Source organism: Nicotiana tomentosiformis, chromosome 9 (assembly GCF_000390325.3).
Source record: "Nicotiana tomentosiformis chromosome 9, ASM39032v3, whole genome shotgun sequence".
Lineage (NCBI taxonomy): Eukaryota > Viridiplantae > Streptophyta > Magnoliopsida > Solanales > Solanaceae > Nicotiana > Nicotiana tomentosiformis.
Window position 1 is genome coordinate 8498705 of NC_090820.1, and position 24933 is coordinate 8523637.

Here is a 24933-nt window from a genome sequence, read left to right on the forward strand (position 1 = left end):
CAACTAGCAGATATTTTCACTAAGTCTCTCACTGGTTCTCGTATTAGTTACATGTGTAACAAGCTCGGTACATATGATGTGTATGCACCGTCTTGAGAGGGAGTGTTAGTTATGTGTAGTCCCACATTGGAATGTGAGTAATATGTACTTTGTAGACTATAGCTATAAATAAGACCTCTTGTATTATAATGAGTATCTAATATCAATAACATATTTTCTCCCGTGCCTTCTTACACGCTTAAAGCCCCAATGGACCTTAGAGCTTTTTTGTACTTTTCGCCTTTGATAACTTTCCTTCATTTTGTGCCTAATGTCATTGTACTTCTTTGATTTTATTACCATATCTTTTGCTTATTTGATTGTAATATGACTTTGCAGGTCACATCTATTAAATGTGGAATGTGGGATAGTTTGTATAATAAGCTCCATACATTTCACCAACGTATTGAGGTTGAATCACCTGAAAAGGATGCTACCAATCATTCCGAAAAGCTCTTGGTGTGCGAAAGTGGTGAGTTGTACACCACTAAGATTTTTATTTTCTGCAGGGTGTTACAATTTTTTATGAATTCTCTCTTCAGGTTCTCATATGTAACTCACATATGCCTTCAGCCAGTACTTGAAGATAGAAAAGGGAATGTTGATCAGAGAAAAAAATGAGGGAGAGATGATAGTAAATGCTCTCAGGCACTTTCTCCGAGACGTTTCTCTTCCATGAATCCTAGGATTGTACCACCACCCTCCGAGAGACAAGTCTATCGCGACCAAAACCCAGTTAAAATATCCGGCGTACGACCACCCACGCGCGGCCCAGTTCCGGTGACTTCTCAGCCACGCGCCGGCGCGTGAGGCTTATCCCTGCCAGATCTCACTTTTTCTTCTTCAAACAGCCTCATCGCGAGGCTGTTGCGAGCCTACCCATCCAAGAATCTCCAAATTCTGACGACTTTCACTATCTTCTGGCGATTGGTGAGGCTTTTTTCGACTAGACCTCATTACTTCTTCAGTCAGCCTCTTCGCGAGGCTTTTCCAAGCCTACCCATCCCAGTTCTTCCTAAATCAGAAGATTTTTTCTATTTTCCGGCGAAAATCGTCAGATTCTGGCAGCATTCTATGATTTTTCAGGCATCGTGCAGCACCGAAGCTATAGATAGTATTTTGGGACAGCCGAATTTAGATATGCTGGATTCTAGAGAGAGAAGCTCCTACTTCTCCCTAGAATCTAGAAAGCTGGAAAACATGTCATTCACCAAAGCTGCCTCTTAGCCATCCCTAGAACTTGGGGTAAGATGCCATCGAAAGCTCGACGTAAGGCAGGAGGCGCACTTCTCGTTGTCTGAGGAGCACACTCTCAGGCGCAAGGGTTTCTTGGAATCTTGTCTGATTGGGTCTTTCTCCAAATGGGTTGGTTCTCCGGAGGCTGTTAGGAACTGGGCAGCAGAGGTATGGAACGTCAAGGACGGGCTGAAAATATCGCAATTGGGGGACACGCAATATCTCTTTCGATTTGTCGACGAGTCTCAAGCTTCAGAAATTCTTGTCAGAGGAAACAGGTCGTTCGATGGGAACTTCTTAAAGCTAGACAGATGGGTGGAGCACGATGGGTGTCTCGACCCTCGTTTTCACGGCGAAACATTGGTGGTCAACATGGTGGGTCTCCCGATGCATCTTTGGTGTCTTGACCTATTCAAGAAGATTGGGGAAATCTGTGGGGGTTTTATTGATGTCACTTGCAGCCTACACGATCTTTCGCGAGTGAGGAAAGGGGGCAGAATCCCTGTCTCCACTGTGGTGGAAGATGGCTACTTGAGTTATAGGGTTTGGTTGAGCCCTGAATTTCGCCCTATCTTTATGCCTGTGGTAGTGGCAGAAGAAAAGGGAAGGTCAAATAGAAGGGAGGGGAGGACTTACCGAATGGACTAAGTCGGAATCAGACGTTAGATCGAGAAGAGACGGGGGGTTCGAATTTGGGAGAAGAAGACAAAATTTTATCAGGAGGAAAAGACGTGAATGCCCCTGGGTTAGTGATGCGGGCTGGAATGGCAGAATTGGCCGGTCCTCTTCACACAATGGTATTTCTTCACCAAACTCTAGTGACCTGCGCCCCTCTTCGATGGTCGCTGTTTCAGGGGCAGGACCGACTGAAGCTGATGGTGTTATTCCCAGCCTCCCACCACTGATGGACCCACCTCCATCGCCCGCTCATCTTCTACTGTGCTTAGCCGTGCTGAGGATACACTTCAAGCTCCTTTTTCTGAGGAGATTGTTGCGCCTGCCCCAATTGATGTTAGTGCCGGAACAGTAATTCCAGTTAATATGCCGCCAAGGGTTCCATGCTCTCTTCCTCCCCGTTACCCTGCTGGCGTTTCTGGCCATTCATATAGCAGCGGGATGTTAATTTCAGAGGTTGGTGCCTTTTAAGGAAATGGCGAAATCTTTTAGGCACCTAACGTTCCTATTGCTAGCAATGCTACGGTCTTGTATTCCTCTAGTAGGAGCAAGGAAAGGGTATATATAGAAGACGCCTGTCTAATTTCGCCACGGATTGGAGGAGGGGATATGTCCTTCTGGATGGAGGATAAACTATTAAATTTTGGGAAGTTTTTAGGTGTTTCTTTTGAAGGGAAGGAAGATAGGGTGTTAGAAATGTTGAGGGAGATTGAGCAATAGTCTTTTTATGATGGTGCAGGGAGGGAGTTAGGTCAAGGTGATTAGCAAAATAATTTAGGAGATGTAGTGGTGTACCAGAGAAGGGGCCGGGTGCGTGACAGGGAGGAAGGGAGCTCGAGCTCGGCTAGGGGGGGGGGAATGGGGATATTGTTACTTATGGAAGTTAAGATTCTTTCATGGAATGTGAGGGGGATGAATGACCCAAACAAAAGGGCCATCATCAAAGTGAGAGTTAGAGAGTGGGGTGCCAACCTAGTTTGTTTTCAGGAGACCAAAATGGAAGTTTTGTCGGATGCGATTGTGAGGAGTGTCTGGGGAGGTAGTTGGATGAAATATGACCGGGTCCCAGTAGCGTGAAGTGCCGGGGGCATTCTTATTATGTGGGATGATAGAAGCTTGGAGGTAAAAGAGATTAAGAAGGGAGTTTTTTCTTTAGCATCTCTTGTCAAAGATAGAGTGAGTGGGGCGGAGTGGGGATTTGGGGGAGTGTACGGACCGGTAGGAGAAGGGTCCAAGGTGTCTTTCTGGGAGGAACTGGCCAATGTTACGGGGGAATGGGACATTCCATGGGTTCTAGGGGGAGATTTTAACACTATTAGATTCCCAGAGGAGAGATTAGGGTGTAGTCTGATTTCGAGGGCCATGAAGGAGTTTTCTGACTTCATCAATGATCACTTTCTCATTGATCTTCCTCTGTCAGGGGAAAGGTTTACTTGGGCCAGAGCGGAGGATTCCAATTCAAGGTCTAGAATTGATAGATTTCTAATATCGCCCTCTCGGGATGAGCTGGTGACGAATGTGCTGCAGATTCCTTTACCTAGGCTGACTTCGGATCATTTGCCTATCTTGCTAGATGGATGCAGAGGGAGGGGTGTGCGTGCTACTTTCCGATTCGAGAACATGTGGTTGAAAGTGCCAGGATTTGGTGACAAAGTGAAAGAATGGTGGACAAGCTACGGGGTATCAGGGACACCTTCATTCCGTCTTTCGAAGAAACTTAAATTGCTCAAGGGAGATATTATTAGTTGGAATAGGAGGTTTTTGGGAGGGTAGAGGTTAAAATGAGGGAGCTCATGCATGAATTGGGGGAATTAGAGAGAGGGGAAGGGTTGAGGGAGCTAGACGAATCAGGAGACTAGTTGGCGGCAAAAATCGAGGGCGCTCTGGTTAAAGGAGGGGGATTCGAATACCAAGATTTTCCATAGGGTGGTGGTTGCAAATCGAAGGAGAAACTTCATAGAGTCCTTAGTTGTGGATGGGGTGAGCATTGAGGGAGAGGAGGAGGTAAAAAGGGCGATAGAGGGGTTTTATGAGAACTTATATAAAGAGGAAGTTAGTTGGAGGCCGACTTTGGGGGGAATAGAGTTCAACCATATAGGGGAGGGAGACAACGAGTGGCTAGAAAAGGGTTTTCGAGGAGGAGGAGGTGCACGAGGCTGTGTCGAGTTGTGCTGGTGATAAGGCCCCCGGGCCTGATGGTTTCTCCTTGGCTTTCTTTCAGCTCTTTTGGGACACCATCAGGGGGAGTTGATGGAAGCCATTGAATACTTCCATGTGAATGGTGTTTTCGAGAGAAGTATCAATGCTTCCTTTATTACTATTGTGCCTAAGAAAGAAGGTGCATCTTGTATTAGAGACTACAGGCCTATTAGTCTCGTGGGGAGCATTTACAAGATTATTTCTAAAGTGCTTTCCAACAGACTTAAGAAGGTTCTTGACATGATTGTTTCGTCCTCCCAGAATACGTTTGTGGAAGGTAGGCAGATCCTGGATGCTGCTTTGGTGGCAAATGAACTTGTAGACTCCAGAAGGAAAAATAAAGAACCCGGCTTACTATGCAAGTTGGACCTTGAGAAGGCTTTCGACCTGTAAATTGGGAGTTCCTGGATTTCATTATGATGCGGATGGGATTTGGGGTAAGATGGAGGGGATGGATCAAGTTGTGCATATCCTGTCAGATTCTCTGTCATGGTTAATGGTAGCCCGTGTGGTTACTTTGGCAGCTCCAGGGGTCTCAGGCAAGGTGATCCCCTACCCCCCATGCTATTCATTCTAGTGATGGATGCTCTGAGTAAAATGATGGATCGTGCGGCGGGCGGAGGCTTCTTGAGAGGATTCGCAGCTCCGATCGTGGTGCTCAGTGCCGGAAGAGTCTCTCGTTTGCTATTTGCGAATGACACCCTAGTTTTCTGTGATCAGTTGACCTACCTGAAGCAGGTCCTGCAGTGGTTTCAAATAGTATCAGGACTCAAAATCAACCTCGGCAAGTGTGAGATTTTTCCGGTGGGTGAGGTTGCTAACATTGATGCTTTGTCTTATCTTCTCAGAAGTAAGGTGGGCTCTCTTCCCACTACTTACATGTGTCTCCCATTGGGCGCTTCGCATAAGGATAATACGGTTTGGAATCCAGTGATCGAAAGGGTTTAAAAAAGATTAGCAGGCTGGCAGAAACGGTACTTGTCAAAAGGCGGCAAGGAAGTGCTTATTAAAAGCACTTTATCGAGTATGCCACCTATTACCTGTCCAACTGGAGCGACTTCAAAGGAATTTTCTTTGAGATGCGGCAGATGGAACTAGAAAGTTTCATCTAGTGAATTGGTAGACAGTCACTTCCCCAAAGAAGTGGGGTGGACTTGGAGCAAAAGATCTTAGGGTATTCAACAGAGTTTTGTTGGGAAAGTGGCTGTGGAGATTCAAGGTAGAAGAGCATGCTCTATGGAGGGAGGTCATAGTAGAAAAGTACGATTCCACGGGAGGGGGTTGGAGAACCAAGGCAATCACAGCTCCTTTCGGGTGGCATGTGGAGGGGCATCATGAAGAATTGAGAAGCCTTCAATGGCAACATCACTTACAGGGTGGGAGATGGAAGGAGAATCAACTTTTGGAATCACAGGTGGTGTGGAGAGGATACTCTGAGGGTCTCTTTCCCCACGTCTTCAGAGTTTCAAATCAGAAGGAATTGATGGTCTAACAGATTCGCAAGGAGCATGAAGGGGGTAGTATGAGACCTCTCATTTAGAAGGAACATGCAAGATTGGGAGGTTGCGGAGCTCCAAGATTTGTTGGCACTGCTATATGGGCAAGACAGGCCCCAGCCATCTTTTGATTCTTGGAGATGGGGGTTGCGTGGCGATGGTTTGTTCACCGTAAAATTACCAGAGTATGTTGGTGAGAGAGGAGATCACTTTTTCATACTCCTCGATCTGGATTCCTAAGGCGCCCACGAAGGTGTGCCTTTTTGCATGGCTAGCGGCGGGGGGAGTGATCTTGATTGCTGAAAATTTGCGAAAGCGAGGAATTACACTTGTTAGTTGGTGCTACATGTGTAAAAGCTCAGGGGAAGAAGTTGATTATCTTTTGTTGCATTGCCCTGTGTCCTCGGGTTTGTGGAGGGCAATCCTGAATCTTTTTGATGTTCAATGGGTGATGCCAAGCACCGTAAAGGAAATGTTATATAGCTGGGCCGGTTTCCGCAGAAGAAGAAAGCAAAAGGCGTGGAAGTTCGCCCCGTTAGCTCTCATGTGGATAGTTTGGGGGGAGAGAAATATGAGAGCTTTGAGGGGATTGAGTCTCCTTTTTCACATCTTAAGAATAGTCTTTTATCTTTGATCGCTTTTTGGTACACTCAAATAGCCCCTACTTGTTTAGAAGATTAGACGTCTTTTGTAGAGAATCATGTTTTGATGTAGAGAATCATGTCTTAATATACAAATATGCTACCTTTTAAAAAAAAAGTTGCACCTTTATGTTTCTATTTTTAGATGGAATTGTTACTTATTTCAATATAGTATCAAGGCGGGCCCCATTCCCGTTATTGTGTTATCGGATATTGGACACCCATCTTATATTATCAACGCTCTAGATATCAAACCCAATATAGGAGACGAGGGTGGTTAAATTCTTCCGCATTATGTGAGGGAATGTGTTAGTCACTCTCTTTATATGTGTTGGGCAAGTTTCACCTTATTAGCTAGCTTTTGAGGTTTAGTTAGGTCCAATGTCTATTTTCTTTACATAATCTCTGAGCAAGCAAGAGGTGTTGGTTGTCACGCAGTCACCCAACAACAATAACAACATACCCAGTGTATTCTCACAAGTAAAGTCTGAGGTGGGTAATGGGTACGCAGTGTTGTCAAAGGCACGCTTAAACCCTAAAGCGAGGCTCAAAACATGTTGAGCGCTTCGTATCGCTTAGCGAGCGCTTCATTGTTTTCATCAAAGCTCTAAGGCATACTTTTCCTTGCCAATGAGCGTAATCTCGAAGAGGCGACATTAAACCATTGATATTTCAATTTATCGTAAATTTTCGTCAATTTCTTTCTCCATATATTGGTATTCATGCTTATAGATATTATTCTTGGACTACACATACATATTTGTAGTTTTTCTCCATTTGCGCCTTTCTTTCATTAAAGCCCACACTTTATTTGCGCTTAAAGCCCCAACAGACCTTAGAGCTTTTTTGAGCTCTTCACCTTTGATAACATTGTGTGTACGCAGACCTTACCCTACCTTGTGGTGGTAGAGAGGTTGTTTCCGATAGACCCTCGGCTCAAGAAATCATGTTTGAAAAAGAAAAACAGTAGTGAAGAAACCATGTTGAAAATAATGAAGACAAAAACAGTAACAACAATAAAATAACAAAGCAATAAAATAATCGAAGCAAAGGAAACAACATTTTAGTAATATAAATCGAAGAACATGACACTACAAGAATGATGATAATAATAATAATACTGATATGAAAAATAAGGAACAGATATGGTGTCCCAAACTCAACTATCTACTAACCTTGTACACCTAATCCTCGACCTCCATATCCTTTTATCTCGGGTCATGTCCTCGGTAAGCTGAAAATGTGTCATGTCCTTCTAACACCTTTTCCCAATACTTCTTCGACCTAACTTTACCTCTCCATAGACTCATCATTGTCAACCTCTCACACCTCTTCACTGGGGCATCAGTGCATCTCATCTTCACATGCTCGAACCATCTCAACCTCGCTTCCCTCATCTTGTCCACCAAGGAGGCCTCTCCCAACTTGTCCTGAATAGGGAATCCCAAGCAAATCAATCTACGCAATTTCCGGGCGTCTCACTCAATTCAATAACATGTTCTAGGGCATATTATTATAATAATAATGTTCGCATTTGACCAGGCTTTTTGGACGTTCCATGATTAAACCGACTAGCGGCACTTTCGAGATGCCACCTTGTTTATAAATATAAAAAAAGTCTTTTCAATTCCATTTGACTCGGGGCGTCAGGGACCCTCCAACAGAAACCTCGTCTTTTTTGTCGTCCATCCATCTCAACATCTTCATTTCCGCTATTCTCATCTTATGAGCGTGAAAGTTCTTGACTGGCCAATACTACTCCCCATACAACAGAGTTGGTCTAATAACCACTCTATAGAACTTACGTTTAGGTCTCGGTGACACATTCTTATCACACAAGACACTGGACGCGAGCCTTCATTTCATCCATTCCGCTCCAATTTGATGTGTGACATCACGTCAATCTCCCTATTTTCTTGGATTATTGACTCAAGATACTTGAAACTTCTTCCATTCAGAATGACTTGTGTTTTCTTGGATTATTGACTCAAGGTACTTGAAACATCTTCCCTTCGGAATGACTTGTGTATCAATCCTCACTTCCACATCTGCCTCATGAGTTACATCGCGGAACTTGCACTCCAAGTACTCTGTCTTAGTCCTATTAGACTCCAGGTTCTGTCTTCAAACCTCCAACCTAGTGTTAACTCCGCCGCGTGTCTCGCAGCCCGCCGAAAAGCAAAATAATATTTCCACGTGTTCGGCCCATGATGAAGAATTAGATCCATATGTGATAGGGCATGCTAAGACATAATTAAGTAATTAAAGTATGCTCTTTCTAACCGTTTAAGCTTAGCTTTCAGATGAGAACAGAACTTGTTTTACTTGTATCCATTGAAAAAAGAAGTCTTTAAACTCTTCATACTGCTAATGACATGATTAAAGTCTCAAAGCTCTGTGTTTTCGCAATTATGCTTTTGGGGTTTCCTTTTTACCTCTTCTTCCACTGGAAAGCTTACCCTTCTATTGTTTTGTTTATGTAGGTGTCACCTTTGAGGACATACACAGTAAAATTTCCACTTATTTTGATGGTGGTGATGATGCATTGTCCTCTGCGAGTTCATACCATGAGAAGTTCTTCTTCCTGTTGAATAAGTTTTACAAGCTTGAATCTTGGTTGACAGAGCAGTTCTCTGTGAAGCATTTTAAGTCACTTGGTCACGGGAGTATCTTGCCCCCCTTGGAGAAAAATATGCATCTGCTTAGTAATACTTTACCAAGGTTCTTAACAAATGACATGCATGAGAAGCCTCCTCTGGAACCCTCAATGTTTGATTGTCAGTTTGATCTTTTGTTATCACAGGCCTCACAGTGTTTATGGGAGAATGAAAAAGTTGACAAGCGAAGGATTTCTGAGTTACTAATGAGGCAATTCCCTTTAGTCTGTTTAAAAGTAGCTGGAAGTGACATAATGATAGATATAGAGGGTTTTATGAAGGCAAAGAAAGGCAATATGACTTTAAAATCTGTTGTATTCTCTGAAACATTGCTCAACGAATATACAATGGGTAGTAATGAAAATATATTAAAGAAATCGGGTTTGGATAATGATGGAGGACATGGAGATCGTTTAATGATGTCGATAGATGCCATAAAGGTCTTGCTTTATGCTCCAATGTTGATAGATCTGAACTTATGGTCACATTGGGACATTGTCTTTGCTCCTTCTCTTGGTTCTCTTGTCAGTTGGCTGTTGAATGATGTAAAAACCAAAGAATTCTTGTGTTTGGTAACTGCGTGTGGAAAGGTTGTCCGTCTCGATCATTCAGCCACTATTGATTCTTTTGTAAATGTATTTCTGCAAGGAAACTCTTTTGATACGGCTGTCAAACTGTTATCTTTATTGGTTTTATATGGTGGTGAAAAACATGTTCCTAAATCACTCTTAAAATGCCATGCACATCATGCATTTGAAGTTTTAACTAAAAATTATGAGGAAATAAAATCACATGTCAATCAAGACTTCCTCAAGCACGGCACATCTTTATGCAGACAGCTCATACAAGATAAATCTACATCGACTATACATAACAAGTTAGTGAGGAGGAGTAGGGTTGCTAGCATTGGGCCTTTTGCATCTAGGTTTGTTCTAGACTGTCTGGGATTTCTGCCTGTTGAGTTTTGCCATTTTGCTGCAGACATCTTGCTTGCAGGGATGCAACCATTTGTCAAAGATGCTCCTTCAGCTATCTTAGGTGAATGTGAACGGATAGAGCAGCGTCTTATGCTTCATCGAGTTGGAATGTCTCTGGGCATAGTGGAATGGATTGAAGATAAACACAAATTGAGTGCCTGTTCTCCCACTAACTTGTTAATGTCTACTGGATAATCATGCTTGAAAGTCACAGAGCTTGATTTGAGCAAGGACTCAACCTTTATGCAAGTTTCAAACGCATATCCATTTTCTAGAAATGAAATTAGCCTCTCCCAAGATCCAATGCAGCAAAATGAAAATCAAGATGCCAGTTGCTCAGCAGGGGTTATAACTTGTGTTTCTCCTGATAATTTGGCTGATAGTGCCTCACAGCACTCATGTGATCTTGAGAATTCCGCTGCCAGGGTTATTGAATCTATTCAGCGAGAAGAATTTGGTCTGCAGCCTGATATTTCACTAGTTGAAAGTGCTATGTTGAATAAGCAGCATGCTCGCCTGGGGAGAGCACTCCATTGTCTTTCGCAAAAGTTATATTCTCAGGATTCACATTTTATCCTAGAGTTGGTCAGTATACTTCCTTCTAGTCTTATCTGTTCATTGTTTACCTTATTGTGTCCCAATTCATTTATATCTGGCTCGTTCTAGTGTTGGTTGTATTTGTAAACTCACCATTCAATGTGGAAAAAGATGGAGGACTTTAATGTGGATTTGTGATACAAAGGTTTATCTTGAGTTGGCTCATAGGAGGAAGTAGATTGGAGTTGGAAATTTTTGTACAAGAAATTAGATGTGAACCAACGTGCAACAAATAGACGGCTATAAAATAACTAAAATGAAAATTATTTTTAAAAAATAGAAGTACCGAAAAGTTTGTAGAGAAGCACAGTAAGAAGATAGGCATGGTAGAAAGGTGGAGGATCGTCAGGAAATCAAGGACATTCTATGCCTCTAGCAAGTAGTCAAAGGTGTATGAAAGCACACAACAGGGCTTTTAGATGGAGGAATTGTGTAACGACTTTTGTAGCCCATGCTTCTAGCTTCTCTATATGTCTTACCAATATCAACCAAGGAAAAATAGGGCACATTCTATGCCTTACCTTGTAATGCTCTTGGTGCAGTAGGAATGACTTAATAATATGCATATTGCAACTTTTAGTGCTGCTCATTAGTAACTGGATTTAATTTCCCCGAAGAGTTCAAATTCCCCGGGAACTAGTAGAATGCTTTAGCTTGCAATGATTATGAACTTATGTTTATGTGCTTTTGTTATCACTGGAATTTCTTCTGCGAAGAACTCTAAATCTTTGTTTCTGCGGAAGAATTCTATAAGATGGAGTGCTTTGCGCCTTTTAGCTGTCAAAAGGATATAACTGATTGCTCTCTTTACAATGGCACATTGATTCAGGTTCAGAATGCTGATGATAATGTTTACCCTGAGGATGTCGAACCCACCTTGACTTTTATTCTTCAGGATAAAGGCATTATAGTTCTAAACAATGAACGTGGCTTTTCTGCTGATAACATCAGAGCACTCTGTGATATCGGGAACTTTACCAAGAAAAGACGTAATGCTGGATATATTGGGAAGAAAGGCATCGGTTTCAAATCAGTATTTCGGGTAATATACATTATACGTCTGCTAAATTTCATTTAGTTCCTTATACGACTTTTTTGAACTTCTAAATGAATTTGGAAGAAAGTGAGTGGACCACATTATGTGCCTATAAGAGATGCCGAGAGGACTATGTAACTCTAAAATCACGCCTACACTTTTTATTGCAAGTTTTAGCGAGGGTGGTAAACACTTACTAGGTATCCAAGTACACATCCAAATGTTCATTGTTTAGCTCCCAAGAACACGGCAAAGAACATTGATGGTCGGCATTTTGACAACCTTTTTTCTTTTGAAATGGGTAGCAGTATATTAAAACATCAGCACCAAAGAAATGCAGGAATCCATATTTACAGATTACAAAATGCAAAAATATCACCTGCACATCTCAGAGGGATCCTATGGCATCTATGATAGATTCTGCTTCATCTACATATTTTTCTTTACACCAAAAATGAAATAACAAAATACAATTCATCTTAATCTTAGCTACTTCTATCATCAAAGCATCTTGCATTCCTTTCTTTCCATAGTGTCCACCAGATGCATGCTGGGATGATCTTCCACCAACTCTTCTGTTTTATACAACCACCTGTGTTACTCCAACATCCCAACAGCTCCTTTGCAGTCCTTGGCATGCTCCACTTGGGTCCAATCATGCTAAGGAACATCTGCCAAAGTTGATCTGCTACCATACAATGCAAGAATGGATGGCTATTGCTCTCTATTTCAGATCGACAAAGGTGGCATCTAGGACACACCGGAATGCCCTTCTCTTCAAATTTTCCTGTGTCAAACAAGCTTGTTTGGCCACCAGCCAAGTAAAACAGGCCACCTTTGAAGGAATTTTTGTCTTCCAAATTTGCTTCCAAGGCCAACAGCTGCCTTGACTTCCATTTTGCCAATGCCCTTTTACTTTATGTCAGTCTATCAGTTGCACCTTCATACTGGACACTTGTTTGCAATCTTATTGTGCAGTGCGTGATGCATTTAGACAATGTACTTTTACTTTCTGTTAGTTGCACCTTCATGCTGGATAATTGAGAGCAATCATTTTTTCAGTATATTACAGGTTTTACTACTACACTCCTAAGGATCAAAAAGCCCCTTTTTTCTGTATTGGAATTTTTTTCTTTGTTGGTTAGCTAGGAGATGGCTAACTTTAAGTCACCCCTACTTATGTGCTATTAAAGAATAAATGGAAGTTAGATTAACATCATTCCACAGGTGCGTTTAAATTTTGAGTAGTAATGAGATTGAAGTTTTGCCCCTAATGAAATATGAGCCCAGAAAATATAAACCATCTTCCTTCTCTTTTCTTCTATTAGTTAGCTTGGATAGAGAAAGCTCCGCCAATAGCGCTTCTCATAGAAAATTTACCTCTAATGATCGTTATATCTACATACACATTTTCTTTAAAAAATTGCCGAGTTTAGATTTCCTGATTTTTCATGATACAAGTGAACTTCACTTGTGGGATCCCACTGGGCTTGTTGTTTTGTTGAAGTGGAATTTGATTCTGGTGCTCACATCACAAACTGGTGTACGATGCTCTGTGAAACTGCAACATTTTGTATCTTGGAGGAGATGGATGGTAGGCAGAGGTGGATGGAGCCTTTGAACAACGGTTCACTTGAACCCAGTATTTTCAACATGGAAATATATGGGTGTGTGGGAAACCACTAAATTCAACAAATATTCAATTTTGAACCCTTAATTTCAGCAGTACCACAAGTTACTGCAACATTTTGTATCTTGGAGGAGATGAATGGTAGGCAGAGGTGGATGGAGCCTTTGAACAACGGTTCACTTGAACCCAATATTTTCAACATGGAAATATATGGGTGTGTGGGAAACCTCTAAATTCAACAAATATTCAATTTTGAACCCTTAATTTCAGCAGTACCACAAGTTAAGTGCTAAGAACCTTAAAAGTTGAACTGATCAGGTTTAGCTTACCCGTATTTTATTTTGTTTTTACAGGTCACTGATGCTCCAGAAATTCATTCCAATGGCTTCCATATTAAGTTTGATATAACTAATGGCCAGATAGGTTTTGTTTTGCCAACTATTGTTCCTCCTTGTGACATTGACTTCTATACCAGATTGGCCTCTTCAGGTTCTTATTGCAATCGTTGGAATACATGCATAGTGCTTCCCTTCAGATCAAATCTCTTGGAAAGGTCCGGCGAAGAGAACATTATGTCAATGCTTGCTGATCTTCATCCATCTTTGCTGCTTTTTCTTCATCGTCTTCACTGTATCAAATTCCGAAATATGCTAAGCGATTCTATTGTTGTTATGAGGAAAGAAGTTGTAGGAAATGGTATCATTAAGGTTTCCTTTGGAAAGGAGAAATTGACTTGTTTTGTGGTATCCCAGAAATTAAGGGCTGACACTATTCGTCCTGATACTCCAACAACAGAAATCTCCATAGCGTTTACGTTGCAGGAAACACTTGATGGAAGCTACACCCCACAACTGGACCAACAACCTGTTTTTTCATTCCTTCCTCTGAGAAAGTACGGCCTGAAGTTTATACTTCAGGCTGATTTTGTACTCCCTTCATCCAGGGAAGAAGTTGATGGGGATAGTCCTTGGAACCAGTGGTTGTTGTCAGAGTTCCCTGGCTTGTTTGTTAGTGCAGAGAGGTCATTTTGTGATTTGCCGTGTTTTAAGGATAATCCAGCAAAGGGTGTTACAGTTTATATGAGCTTTGTTCCCCTTGTAGGGGAGGTTCATGGTTTCTTTTCTAATCTTCCTCGGATGATTCTTTCTAGATTACGCACGTCAAACTGCTTGATAATAGAAGGTATGGATAATGAGTGGGTTCCTCCATGCAAAGTTTTGAGAAATTGGAGCCAAGAGGCCCGTAACCTTTTGCCTGATGGCTTGCTTCGCAAGCATCTTGGTGTTGGTTTCTTGCGTAAAGATATAGTTCTACCAGATTTATTAGCCAGGGCTCTAGGAATTGAGGAATATGGACTCAAATTTCTCCTTCAAGTTGTAACTTCTTTATGCTCCTCGGACGGTGGTCTAAAGTCAATGGGTTTGGAATGGTTATGTATGTGGTTAAACGCGTTTTTTACGATGTCATCAAATGGAAAAAACTTTGCAGATTTTGGGAGTGAATCATATCTCGTGAAGGAACTCAAGAAAATTCCCTTTATTCCCCTTTCAGATGGTAAATATGGATCACCGGATGAAGGTACAATTTGGTTGCATATTGATTCAATGGGCACTACAACTAATGATGAGTATGCGCCCGACACTTTCTCAATATTGTATTCTACTCTTAGAACTGTGAGTCCTGCATTTCTTTCTGCAGCTGCTGCTCTTGGCACGTCATGCTCTGAATCATTAATAGTAGATAATGTTACTAGGTTGCTATATATAGTTGGTGTCCGACGTTTATCGGCACATCAAATAGTAAAGATGCATATTCTACCATTTCTCTACAGAGATCAAAATGGACAAGGACATAGAGAGACAATAACAGAGTATCTTGCCTTCTTGATGTTCCACTTACAATCCAGTTGCCCTGACTGTCAATCAGAAAAAGACCAAATTATCAGCAAAGTGAGCGAAAATGCTTTCATATTGACAAATCATGGTTGGAAACGTCCTGTTGAGTTTCCTATCCATTTCAGCAAAAAATTTGAAAATCCCATTGATATGAGTAAATTAATCCATGCATTGGATCTTGAGTGGCATGAGATTGAGGATGTGTACTTAAAGCATCCAATCAACAAATTGTTATCTGGAGGTGTGTTAAAGTGGAGAAAGTTTTTCCAGGAAATTGGAATCACTGATTTTGTACGAGTTCTTCAGGTTGAGAAAAGTATTTCTGGTGTATGCTCTGCTCCCACGAATGCAACATGGGATAAAGATTTGATTTCCAAAGGATCAGTTGCAAAAGATTGGGTATCTGAAGAGTGTGCCGATTTGCTGTCACGCTTATCTTCAACGCATGACAAGGAAAAATGCAAGTATGTCTTGGAGGTGCTTGATAATTTGTGGGATGGTTATTTTTGTGATAAGGTTATTGGCTCCTATTTCAGTTCCACTGGAGAAAGGAAGTTATTTGACTCTTCATTCATCAGAATCCTCCGTGATGTTCACTGGCTAGCATCAAGTATGGATGATGAGCTCCACTGTCCAAGGGAGTTATTCCATGATTGTGAGGCTGTGCGCTCAATTTTTGGCTACAATGCTCCTTATGCCATTCCAAAGGTCTGTCTGATCTTAATGAAGTTTTATGTAGTGATTATTAATGAGAACATTTTCTTGGTTTTTGTAGGTGTAAAGCCCTACCCTCTCCCCTAACAGGGAAAGACCCAATAAGAGAAACAAAAAAATGCGTGTTTTAGTGGATGTTAGGACTGGTCTGAACTAGTGTTTTGTGTAGCGTGCGGCGACAAATAGCGACGAGGGCCCGCTTCACTGAGGCGAGAGGCGCGCAGCGAAACGCTCTCCTTTTTTATGTGAAGCGACAATTTATACTAAAAAATAAAATATTATATATATATATAACTAAAAACTCAATAACAATAATATTTTAATAAATATATCAATTCAAAAATTAAAAACTCAATAGATAGTCATAGTAGATTCATATCACAATATGCAATTAATTCTAATCTATAACTGAAAAAGGAGGAAATTTCAGGTTTGAAGTTTTGAAGTTCTCTGCCTCTTCCCAACAGTGAAAGAATTGAAAAAACAGAGCAAAAACAGGGTGCAGTACTGCTGCTCAATCAAAAATAGAGCAACAAAAAAAAAAGAGAAGATCAGCAGAAGAAAAACGAAAAAAAAAACAGAGCAGAAGACTCTCTGTTCTGCACTGTTGCTCGACAAAAAACAGAGCAAAAAAATAGAAAGAAGAAGAGGAAGGAAAAGGAAGAAAGTAAGAAAGGAGAAAGAAGAAAGAAGAAGAAGAAACCTGGGCTGGGTCGACTTGGATGAAGAAGAGGATGGCAGAAACTTGAAACTTTCAGGTTGAAATCGTCTTGGGTGGACTTGGCTGCTCTGTTGTTTGAAGGTTGAAGAAGAAAGAAACATGAAATTGCTGCAAGCCCTAATGTTTTAAGTCACTGGTCTTTTCTTTTAATGTCTGAGCCTTTTTCTTTCTTTTTTATCATAAAGCGACGCCACAGCTCGCCTCTCGCTACACAGGCAGAGGCGCTCGCCTTTTACAATCACAACGCAACAAAGCCAAAATAGCGCAGGCTGTTCGCATCGCCTCGCCTCACGCTATTTATAACACTGGTCTGAACCATGGGTCTTGGGTGTTACTTGAAGTAGTTGCTTAACCTGGTAGTTTCATGTCAATAAACATTTGTATGAGGAGCTTCAACCTATTAACATGGCTTGTCAATGATTGTTTGTGCAAGAATCTAGTGATCACAGTGTAGCATGTATTTAACATATGATGTGGGTGCTTTTTCACACCTCATTCTCGTACAGCGAACTAACTCTTATCTGTGTGCTATTTTTACTGTTATTTGGAATTGACCAAGTGGTCAACCTGCTTTGTTAGCCTTCTTTGTTGTTTTGTATATATATATATATATATATATATATATATATATATATATATATATATATATATATATATACATATTTAGCTAGTTTGGCTGAGGAGTTTTCACTACGTCAGCCTTCTTTGCAGTTTTGATTTCAGCGTGGTTGATTTGACTTTCATGACAAGCTAAAATTTATTCTGCTTCTGACCTGTTCCTTTACGTTCAGTCTTGCTCTTGTTGGACTGACATGTGCTTGTTGAAAATTCCCTTTATTCTTTGTGGCTTCATATTCTTCTTTCAATTAGCATTTGTAACCTTGGTTATTATTTTTGTTTATTTTCCATGAATTTGTGGTGGTAGCTTCTTTTTATTTTTTCTCTTCCTGCTATGTAACAACAACAACAACTACACCTCAACCCCAAACAAGTTGGGGTTGGTGAGATGAATCCTCATTCCTTTCATTAAGCTCAACTTATATTATCATCATTACCAAAATTAAATAAAAGTGCAAGTAAAAAAAGATAAGTGTGTGTGTGTGTGTATATATAGTAATAATAATAGAAGTTCTGTACCAAGTCTAAACCCCCCGACTATGGATTTTTCTCTTCCATTGTACCTATCTTAAGCTAAGTCTGCATTGATTCCAAGGACTTGTAGATGCTATAGGGAAGTGCCAGAACTTATTTTTAATTAGCTCATTTTAACTTGAAATTTATTGGAGTTCCTTTAATTAGCTCATTTTAACTTGAAATTTAATGCTTCTGTTGTGAAACAGGTGAGAAGCGAAAAGTTGTTGACAGCTCTTGGTTTGAAAACACAAGTTACAGTTGATGACACTTTAACAATTCTTAATGTTTGGAGAGCTAAAGCATCTTTGAGTGCTAGGTAACTGATCTTTCTTCTGCAAAACGTGTGTAAACAGTTAGATGCTTAAATTTTTCATTTGTCTGAAGAAAATTATGTTTATGGTTCCGCATTTCACTTCCTGTGGATAGTGTTAGGAATTAGTTAAGGGTCAAGGAGTCCATGTTGCATCAATTGGTCTCATATAGTTACATACTGTAGTTGGTTATATTGTACAATATCTTTTGTTTAGGACATCAACAACTTGTCCAGGTCATTAGATTGTTGCTTTGCTAGAGTCATGTTTGTGCCTTTCCCCATTATTGACTGGTTATAATTATCTTAACTAGTTCTACGAGTTCCTTAAAATGTACCATGGATTCTTTTATATATAGACTGAAACAAAAGATCCCATATCATTAATTGTCAGGTATTGTCTAGCCTTAACATGTCCCCTTCTAACATCTTTAGGGGTCGTTTGGTTTGAATACGGCTTATGCCGGGATTAGTTATCCTGGTATTGTTTTTTATCCACTGTTTGGTATGTTGTATTAAAAATGACAATTGCATAATTTCTAAGAAGAATGTATAAGTTATCCCGGCACTAATTACCCCACCCTCTACAAGGTATAAGTTATCCCGGTACTAATTTTAATCCTGGGATAACTTATACCAGGTTTGCTAACCAAACAAAGTATTAAGGTGGTATTAAATTTTTATACCAGCACTATACCTTCTTATACCTCAACCCCTTAGTGTCCCGAATGCTAGATAAAAAGAAGAAACTGGTATAGGTGTCGGGTTTCATTCATTCTGAGCTCTATCTCATCATTATTCTGAAGTTTCATGCTCATCCATTGCTACCTTTTTTCAGTTTATCACAAATGTCAAAGTTCTATGCTTTCATCTGGAGTAGGATGAATACTTCAGAGAGAAAAGTTGTTGAAGAATTATGTAATGGACCTTTTGTGTTTGTCCCTTGTAAGTTGGTTGCTTCACTTGAAGATGTTATACCTGGTGTTTTTTTGTCATCTAAAGAAGTCTTTTGGCGTGATTCAACTGGTTCGGTGGACCAAGTGAAGATGGTCTGCCCGGAATTTGACCCACATTCAGTTCAGCACCCTTTCACCAAAATGTTATGTAACATGTATCCAGCCCTTCATGACTTTTTTGTGAAAGAATGTGGAGTGGATGAGCTCCCTCATTTTCGTCGATACCTTCAAATATTGCTGCAGTTGTCAGCTGCTGCTTTACCTTCACATGCAGCTAAGAGTGTAAGCTATCTTTATGCTAAAATACATCCATTGTAATAGTTGATGAATGATTTTGATGCTAATGAAACAATGTTTTGATGAATATCTTAGCTTAAAGAATTTAATACTTGTTTTTTCAGGTATTCCATATATTTCTCAAGTGGGTTAATGAGCTAAATTCAGGGTCTTTGAGATCTGAAGATATTGGTTTCTTGAGGGAAGGTTTTTTGACCAAGGATTATCTGGTGCTTCCTACTGCAGAAGATAAATGGGTATCTCTGGACCCATCCTTTGGGCTCATCTGTTGGTGTGATGATGATAAGTTGAGAAAGGAATTTAAGTATTTTGACAATATTACGTTTCTCTACTTTGGGCAACTCAATGATGAGGAAAAGGAGATTCTTCGAACAAAAGTTTCAGTGTTCATGCACAAATTAAATATTCCTTCTCTATCAGAGGTAAGCTAAGTTACACCGCCATCCCTTTGCATTTCTGTCCCCATGCATACAGGAGAAAGAGTTGCTGTTTTTGAAAGAGACAGATCTAAGATGCCCACTAGGCTCTCCTATATCTACGTCATGTTATCTAGTTCCTAAATTAGTTTTGCTTAAATTTATCCATCGTGTACTAGATTACTTCTGAATCACACCACTTATCAACAAAAAAAAAACGTCTGAATCACACCAATTTCAGTAAGACCATCTCCTTTGGAAACAAAAAGAAAAAAGTATGACAAATCTGTAAGTTCTCAAACTCGATTATTTTAATTTATCACCCATGTGCTAAGTAGCTGCTGAAACTGTTTGACAAGAAAGTGTAAATCTTCGGTTAAACTAATTAAGTTTATGGGATGAAGGATTAAACCTAGTTAACAATAATTTCCCTGGATTTTATAACTAGTTAACACCCACAACGCAGGATAATGTTGGTGAGGGATTAAATGCAGTGTGCATTTAATATTTCAATAGGAGTAATGACGGAAGAATATCAAGCAATAAACAACAATAAATGGCATTAATGTAAATAAAGGGAATGATTCACCCAATATTGAATGAGGTGGATGATTCCTCTTTCTGACAGTGATGAGTGATAGACAAATCTTAGAATATCGGAACTATTCTCGGATCTGATGGAAAAGTATGGAATAATGGATGGTAGAATCTTATTAGAAAGGTAGTGTTTGTATCTTTTCTAGAGTCTTCTACTCAAAAAGTGCTCTTATTAGAAAATATTACCTGCCTTTTCCCCTTATCTCTCTTTCTATTTATATGGGACATATCCTCAGTCAACCCTAAAAGTACCGGTACATAGAATATTCAATGGAATATTCCCTTAAATATCCTATTACAAAAACTAGCCGTTAGTACCGTCCTTGCTACTAGTCGACCTCGGCCGCATCACTTTCCATAATACCATTCCGTGCTAAATCCCATTAGGGCAGATTTTGACTCATACAGAAACCACGCCATTTTTCAGTAAAACCCTCCCCGAATATATATATATATATATATATATATATATATATATATATATATATATATATATATATATATATATATATATATATATATATATAATGCACTCCATTGGTGGAGTGATGTCAAATATTTTGGGATGTCCCAAAATAGAAAGACCATCACATTAAAACAGAGGAGTAACAACAAGGACAAGTTAGTTGGGAGAGAGTGAATAAGAAGTGTAAACCACACACGAACACTTTTTCCTTTCTTTTCCAGCTAAGTGTCACAGAGTATTCTCTAGTCAAACAAAGATCATCAAAATAAACAACATGCTAGTCTTTGCTTAAATGGAATCTGAATTATCTTTTCTCCACGTTGTGTATACTAGTTGCTCTTTCGATATTGATGTTTACTTCCTTTGTCCCACATTTTCTATACTATAGCTATACTATTTTGGATTATTCCAGTTGATGTCCACTTTCATACAATTCTATGCTTTCTTAGTATCCTACGAAAAAAAAGGTATCATTTGTCCCACTTATTCATCAAAGAAAGTTAACTTTCCGAAAAGTTAAAGTTTTCTCCAATTTTTTGACCAGTACTTGCTTAATTACGATAAAACTTCACTCTTGCCTTAATACATGTGCCTAGTCATATTAAGACACTTAAATTGGGACAGACTTAGAGTAACACGACTTTCGGGTCAATTTGAAACATTTAGTATTTGTTCTTTTGCAGGTTGTAACTCGTGAAGCAATATATGATGGTTCAACAGACTCTAGCTTTGTAGCTTCAGTGGTCAACTGGGCCCTTCCATATGCTCAACGCTATATTTATAGTGTTCATCCAGACAAGTATTTGCAGCTCAGCCAGTCCGGATTTCACAACTTGAAATACCTACAGATTGTTGTTGTAGAAAAGTTGTTCTACAGGAATGTTATAAAAAGCTCTCAAATAGCATCGAAGAAACAGTTTGAATGCAGTTGTCTGCTAGAGGTATTCTAATCATGACAGCATATATGGGTTCTTATATCCATATTGTGTTACATACATGAGATGTTTTTTGGAAAATCTGTGTGTTATTTGAAACTTTATTGAACTCTTATGAAAAAGGATTATCTAATGGTCAGATTGGAATAAATATGTAAGACCGCTCGTATGTAGGCCAAGACTGTAGCACTTCTACATAGTGATGTACAAATCTTGAGTTATGTCTCCTTTGTGTTTTTTGCTTTTCTTCCCTTTCAATTTCCGGATCTTTTTAGGCTGAATATTTCATAAACTTACAACACATGCTTGTTAGATATGGGTTTTCCCTTTCCCAGTTGTTCATGGAGATCTAAAATTATTAAGAATGTGCAGATCTTTATTAGTTGAAATCTTATTCCTCATAAAAACAAAAGTATGTATAGGTAATTTGTTTTTTTACTCTGACAGGGAAACATCTTGTATGCCACTCAAGAATCAGATTCTCACTCAATATTCATGGAGATTTCTCGTCTGTTTTCTTCTGGAACTCCCGACTTGCACTTGGCAAACTTTCTTCATATGATCACAACTATGGCAGAATCAGGTTCCAATGAGGAGCAAACTGAGTTTTTCATTTTGAATAGCCAGAAAATGCCTAAGCTTCCTGCAGGAGAATCTGTTTGGTCACTCGGAAATGTTCCATTGTCAACAGATAGTGAGACAGGGATGATGAGCTCTTCTAGAACAATTGATGAGAAAACCCCTGTGAAAATCAAGAAGAGACCAGGAATCATCTCAAACTGGCCACCTACAGACTGGAAAACCGCTCCTGGTTTTCGACGCTCTAGTGTGTGTGTTGCGAAGTCAGAGGCAGCACGTGGCATACAATCGAAAGAGGAGACAGTGGAAGAAATTGTAATCATAACATGTGAGCTGCCTCCAACTGAGATGACTTGTGTGGAGAATGTGGACAACGGTCCAGCAGCAGATGCAGTTGTAGTAGGTTCACAAGATGCTGATCATGTATGTAATGTGCTCGTACCTGGTACTATGGAGGAGGCATTTGATTCTTCTCATCCCATGACTGAACCACAAGACGTGAATTATAGTTCATCTGATGTGACAGAAAGAGATCAGCTGTATGTAGGCACAGCTGATGCTCAATGGGAAACTGGCAGGCTTGGAGAATTTTTTGCTTTCAAGTACTTCTCGGAGAAACTCGGTGAGCCTCTTGTGAAATGGGTCAATGAAACCAACGAAACGGGGCTTCCCTATGACCTTGTTTTGGGAGATGACGAATACATAGAAGTAAAGGCAACTAGATTGATGGGAAAGGATTGGTTCCATATTAGCTCGAGGGAATGGCAGTTTGCAGTTAAGAAAGGTCAATCTTTTAGCGTTGCCCATGTTGTATTATTGCCCAATAATTCAGCAGCAGTGACGGTATACAAAAACCCATTCAGACTTTGTCAGCTTGGTAAACTTCAGTTAGCTCTCACAATATCCAAGTCATGATACTTTTTAAGATGTACATTAGAATGATACACTAATTTCTGTTACTTCATACAATCATACAAGAACTCAATCAACTGGACTAAAGTTTTAGCAGATGATAGAGAATAAGAAATTGTCCAGGCTGCATCATTCAGCCGCCGGCTGAGCTGCACATCATTTTCAAAGTGCTTTATTTAAGAATTTACGGTAAATATTGACCTAACATTGTTGGGGAAGCTTGAGCTGGATTGCAGTTTCACCTTGGGGAGCCAGTAATTTCAGCTAAGTGCTTCACTTTATACTGTAAGTCTCATTTTAGAAATGACAACAATATATGTATATGGAGATGTTCCTTGTATTTGTTTTCTTAAATACTATATCATTGTTGATTCAAGTAAAATTTGTATACTAGAAGGTTGATAGCAAATACAAATTGAGTTTATTGTGAATTGTGCCTAGAAACTGGGCAACCATTATTCTCTTATACAACAACAAACCTAGTGTAAATTGTGGAATTTTGCAAGCTGTGCAATTTGCCTTGTCAGTTGATCAAAATTTTGATTTCCCTTGCTTTTCTGCTGTGATCTCCCTACCTTTTCGTCGAAAATCTTATCAATTGATAGTATACAAGAAGATGTTTATGGATTCAACTCAATTAGAAGAATGTGATGATCAACGTAATGCTTTTAAAAAGGTTGAAGACAGTTTTAAAGACGGTCACTGGAATCTATATATAGGTGTTTATGCGGACTTACATACTTATTCTGTAATTTCAGAATTTTCTGAGTTTCCACCCTTTGGGTGTACAAGGATATGATGTATAATAAGGTAATATTTGTCTATTTTTTCATGTAATGTTAATCCCAGGAAAATAACCGCTCTCAAGAGAATAGTTGAAAAAATGTGTGTGTGTGTATATATATATAGGGTCTTGCTAACATACTACCATGTATTGGAATTTTTTACACACTTGATCATTTTTTAACTATTATTTAAAAAAATAGTATCATTTATTGTTTATTTCATAAAGAGTACTTTTTTTTCATTATTAGCATATTACAAAAATTAAGCCCAACATTCATCTTCTTCATTCCATTTTTTTAAAATTTGATGCATATGTGAATGCCACCTAAATTCAAGATGTATTGATTTATACGTCTTATATACTTTGTATATCAAGTATTACTTTAATTCAAAATGTATTTTTATGTATATAATTTTTGTATATTTATTTGTGAAGTGTCATCTTATTTTAAGATGTATTTTTAATGTATATTTCAAATATATTTTATATGTCAAGTGACATTTTAATTCAGGATGTATTTTTTATATATATGTTTTTTGTATATTTATATGCCATCTTAATTAAATTTAAGATATATTTTTTTGTGTATATTTCACATGTCTAAGTGTCATCTTAATTGAAGATGTATTTTTTATGTATATTTTTGTATATTTTATATGTATTAATTCAATATATATATTTTTTTATACGTTTTGTATATATTAACGTATATTATTATCGAAGTAAGATCTTTATGTTATGAAAGGAAGAAGGAAGGAAGAGAAAAACTTAAGAAAGATAATTAAAAAGAAAACGAATGGAACAAATTTAGAAAATATATTGGCTTCGGCAGAAAATAAAATTAAGAAGATGAAGAAAAAGAAGGAAAGCTAATAGATAAAGAGAAAAAAATGCATGATTTTTGTACAAAGGATTATTGACTCTCCATTCAAATTGCTTATGTTTAAAGATTAATAATTAATATTCCTATTTTAATGGAACTGTGTGCTACAAGTATAAATATTTTCCTGCCACAACTGTAATATTGGATT

The 24933-nt window shown here is 39.1% G+C and overlaps 2 protein-coding genes across 2 annotated transcripts in view; both read left to right on the top strand.

Moving 5' to 3' along the window:
* The window catches only part of LOC104118115 (protein NO VEIN), a 30662-nt gene extending 20532 nt beyond the window's left edge, over positions 1–10130 (top strand). The window contains exons 5-6 of the mRNA XM_070186117.1: positions 379–511; positions 8770–10130. Coding sequence (XP_070042218.1) covers positions 379–511; positions 8770–10115 — 1479 coding nt within the window. The 3' untranslated portion in view covers positions 10116–10130. The remainder of the gene's footprint in view (positions 1–378; positions 512–8769) is intronic.
* A 33-nt stretch (positions 10131–10163) lies between these two features.
* Positions 10164–23612, top strand: LOC104091813 (protein NO VEIN-like). The gene is made up of 8 exons (XM_018769340.3): positions 10164–10505; positions 11347–11559; positions 13537–15786; positions 17854–17963; positions 18796–19195; positions 19315–19632; positions 21373–21630; positions 22072–23612. Exons 1-8 carry the CDS (start codon positions 10164–10166, stop codon positions 23116–23118), a joined length of 4938 nt encoding a protein of 1645 aa, XP_018624856.1. The 3' UTR covers positions 23119–23612.
* Positions 23613–24933: the final 1321 nt, after the last annotated feature.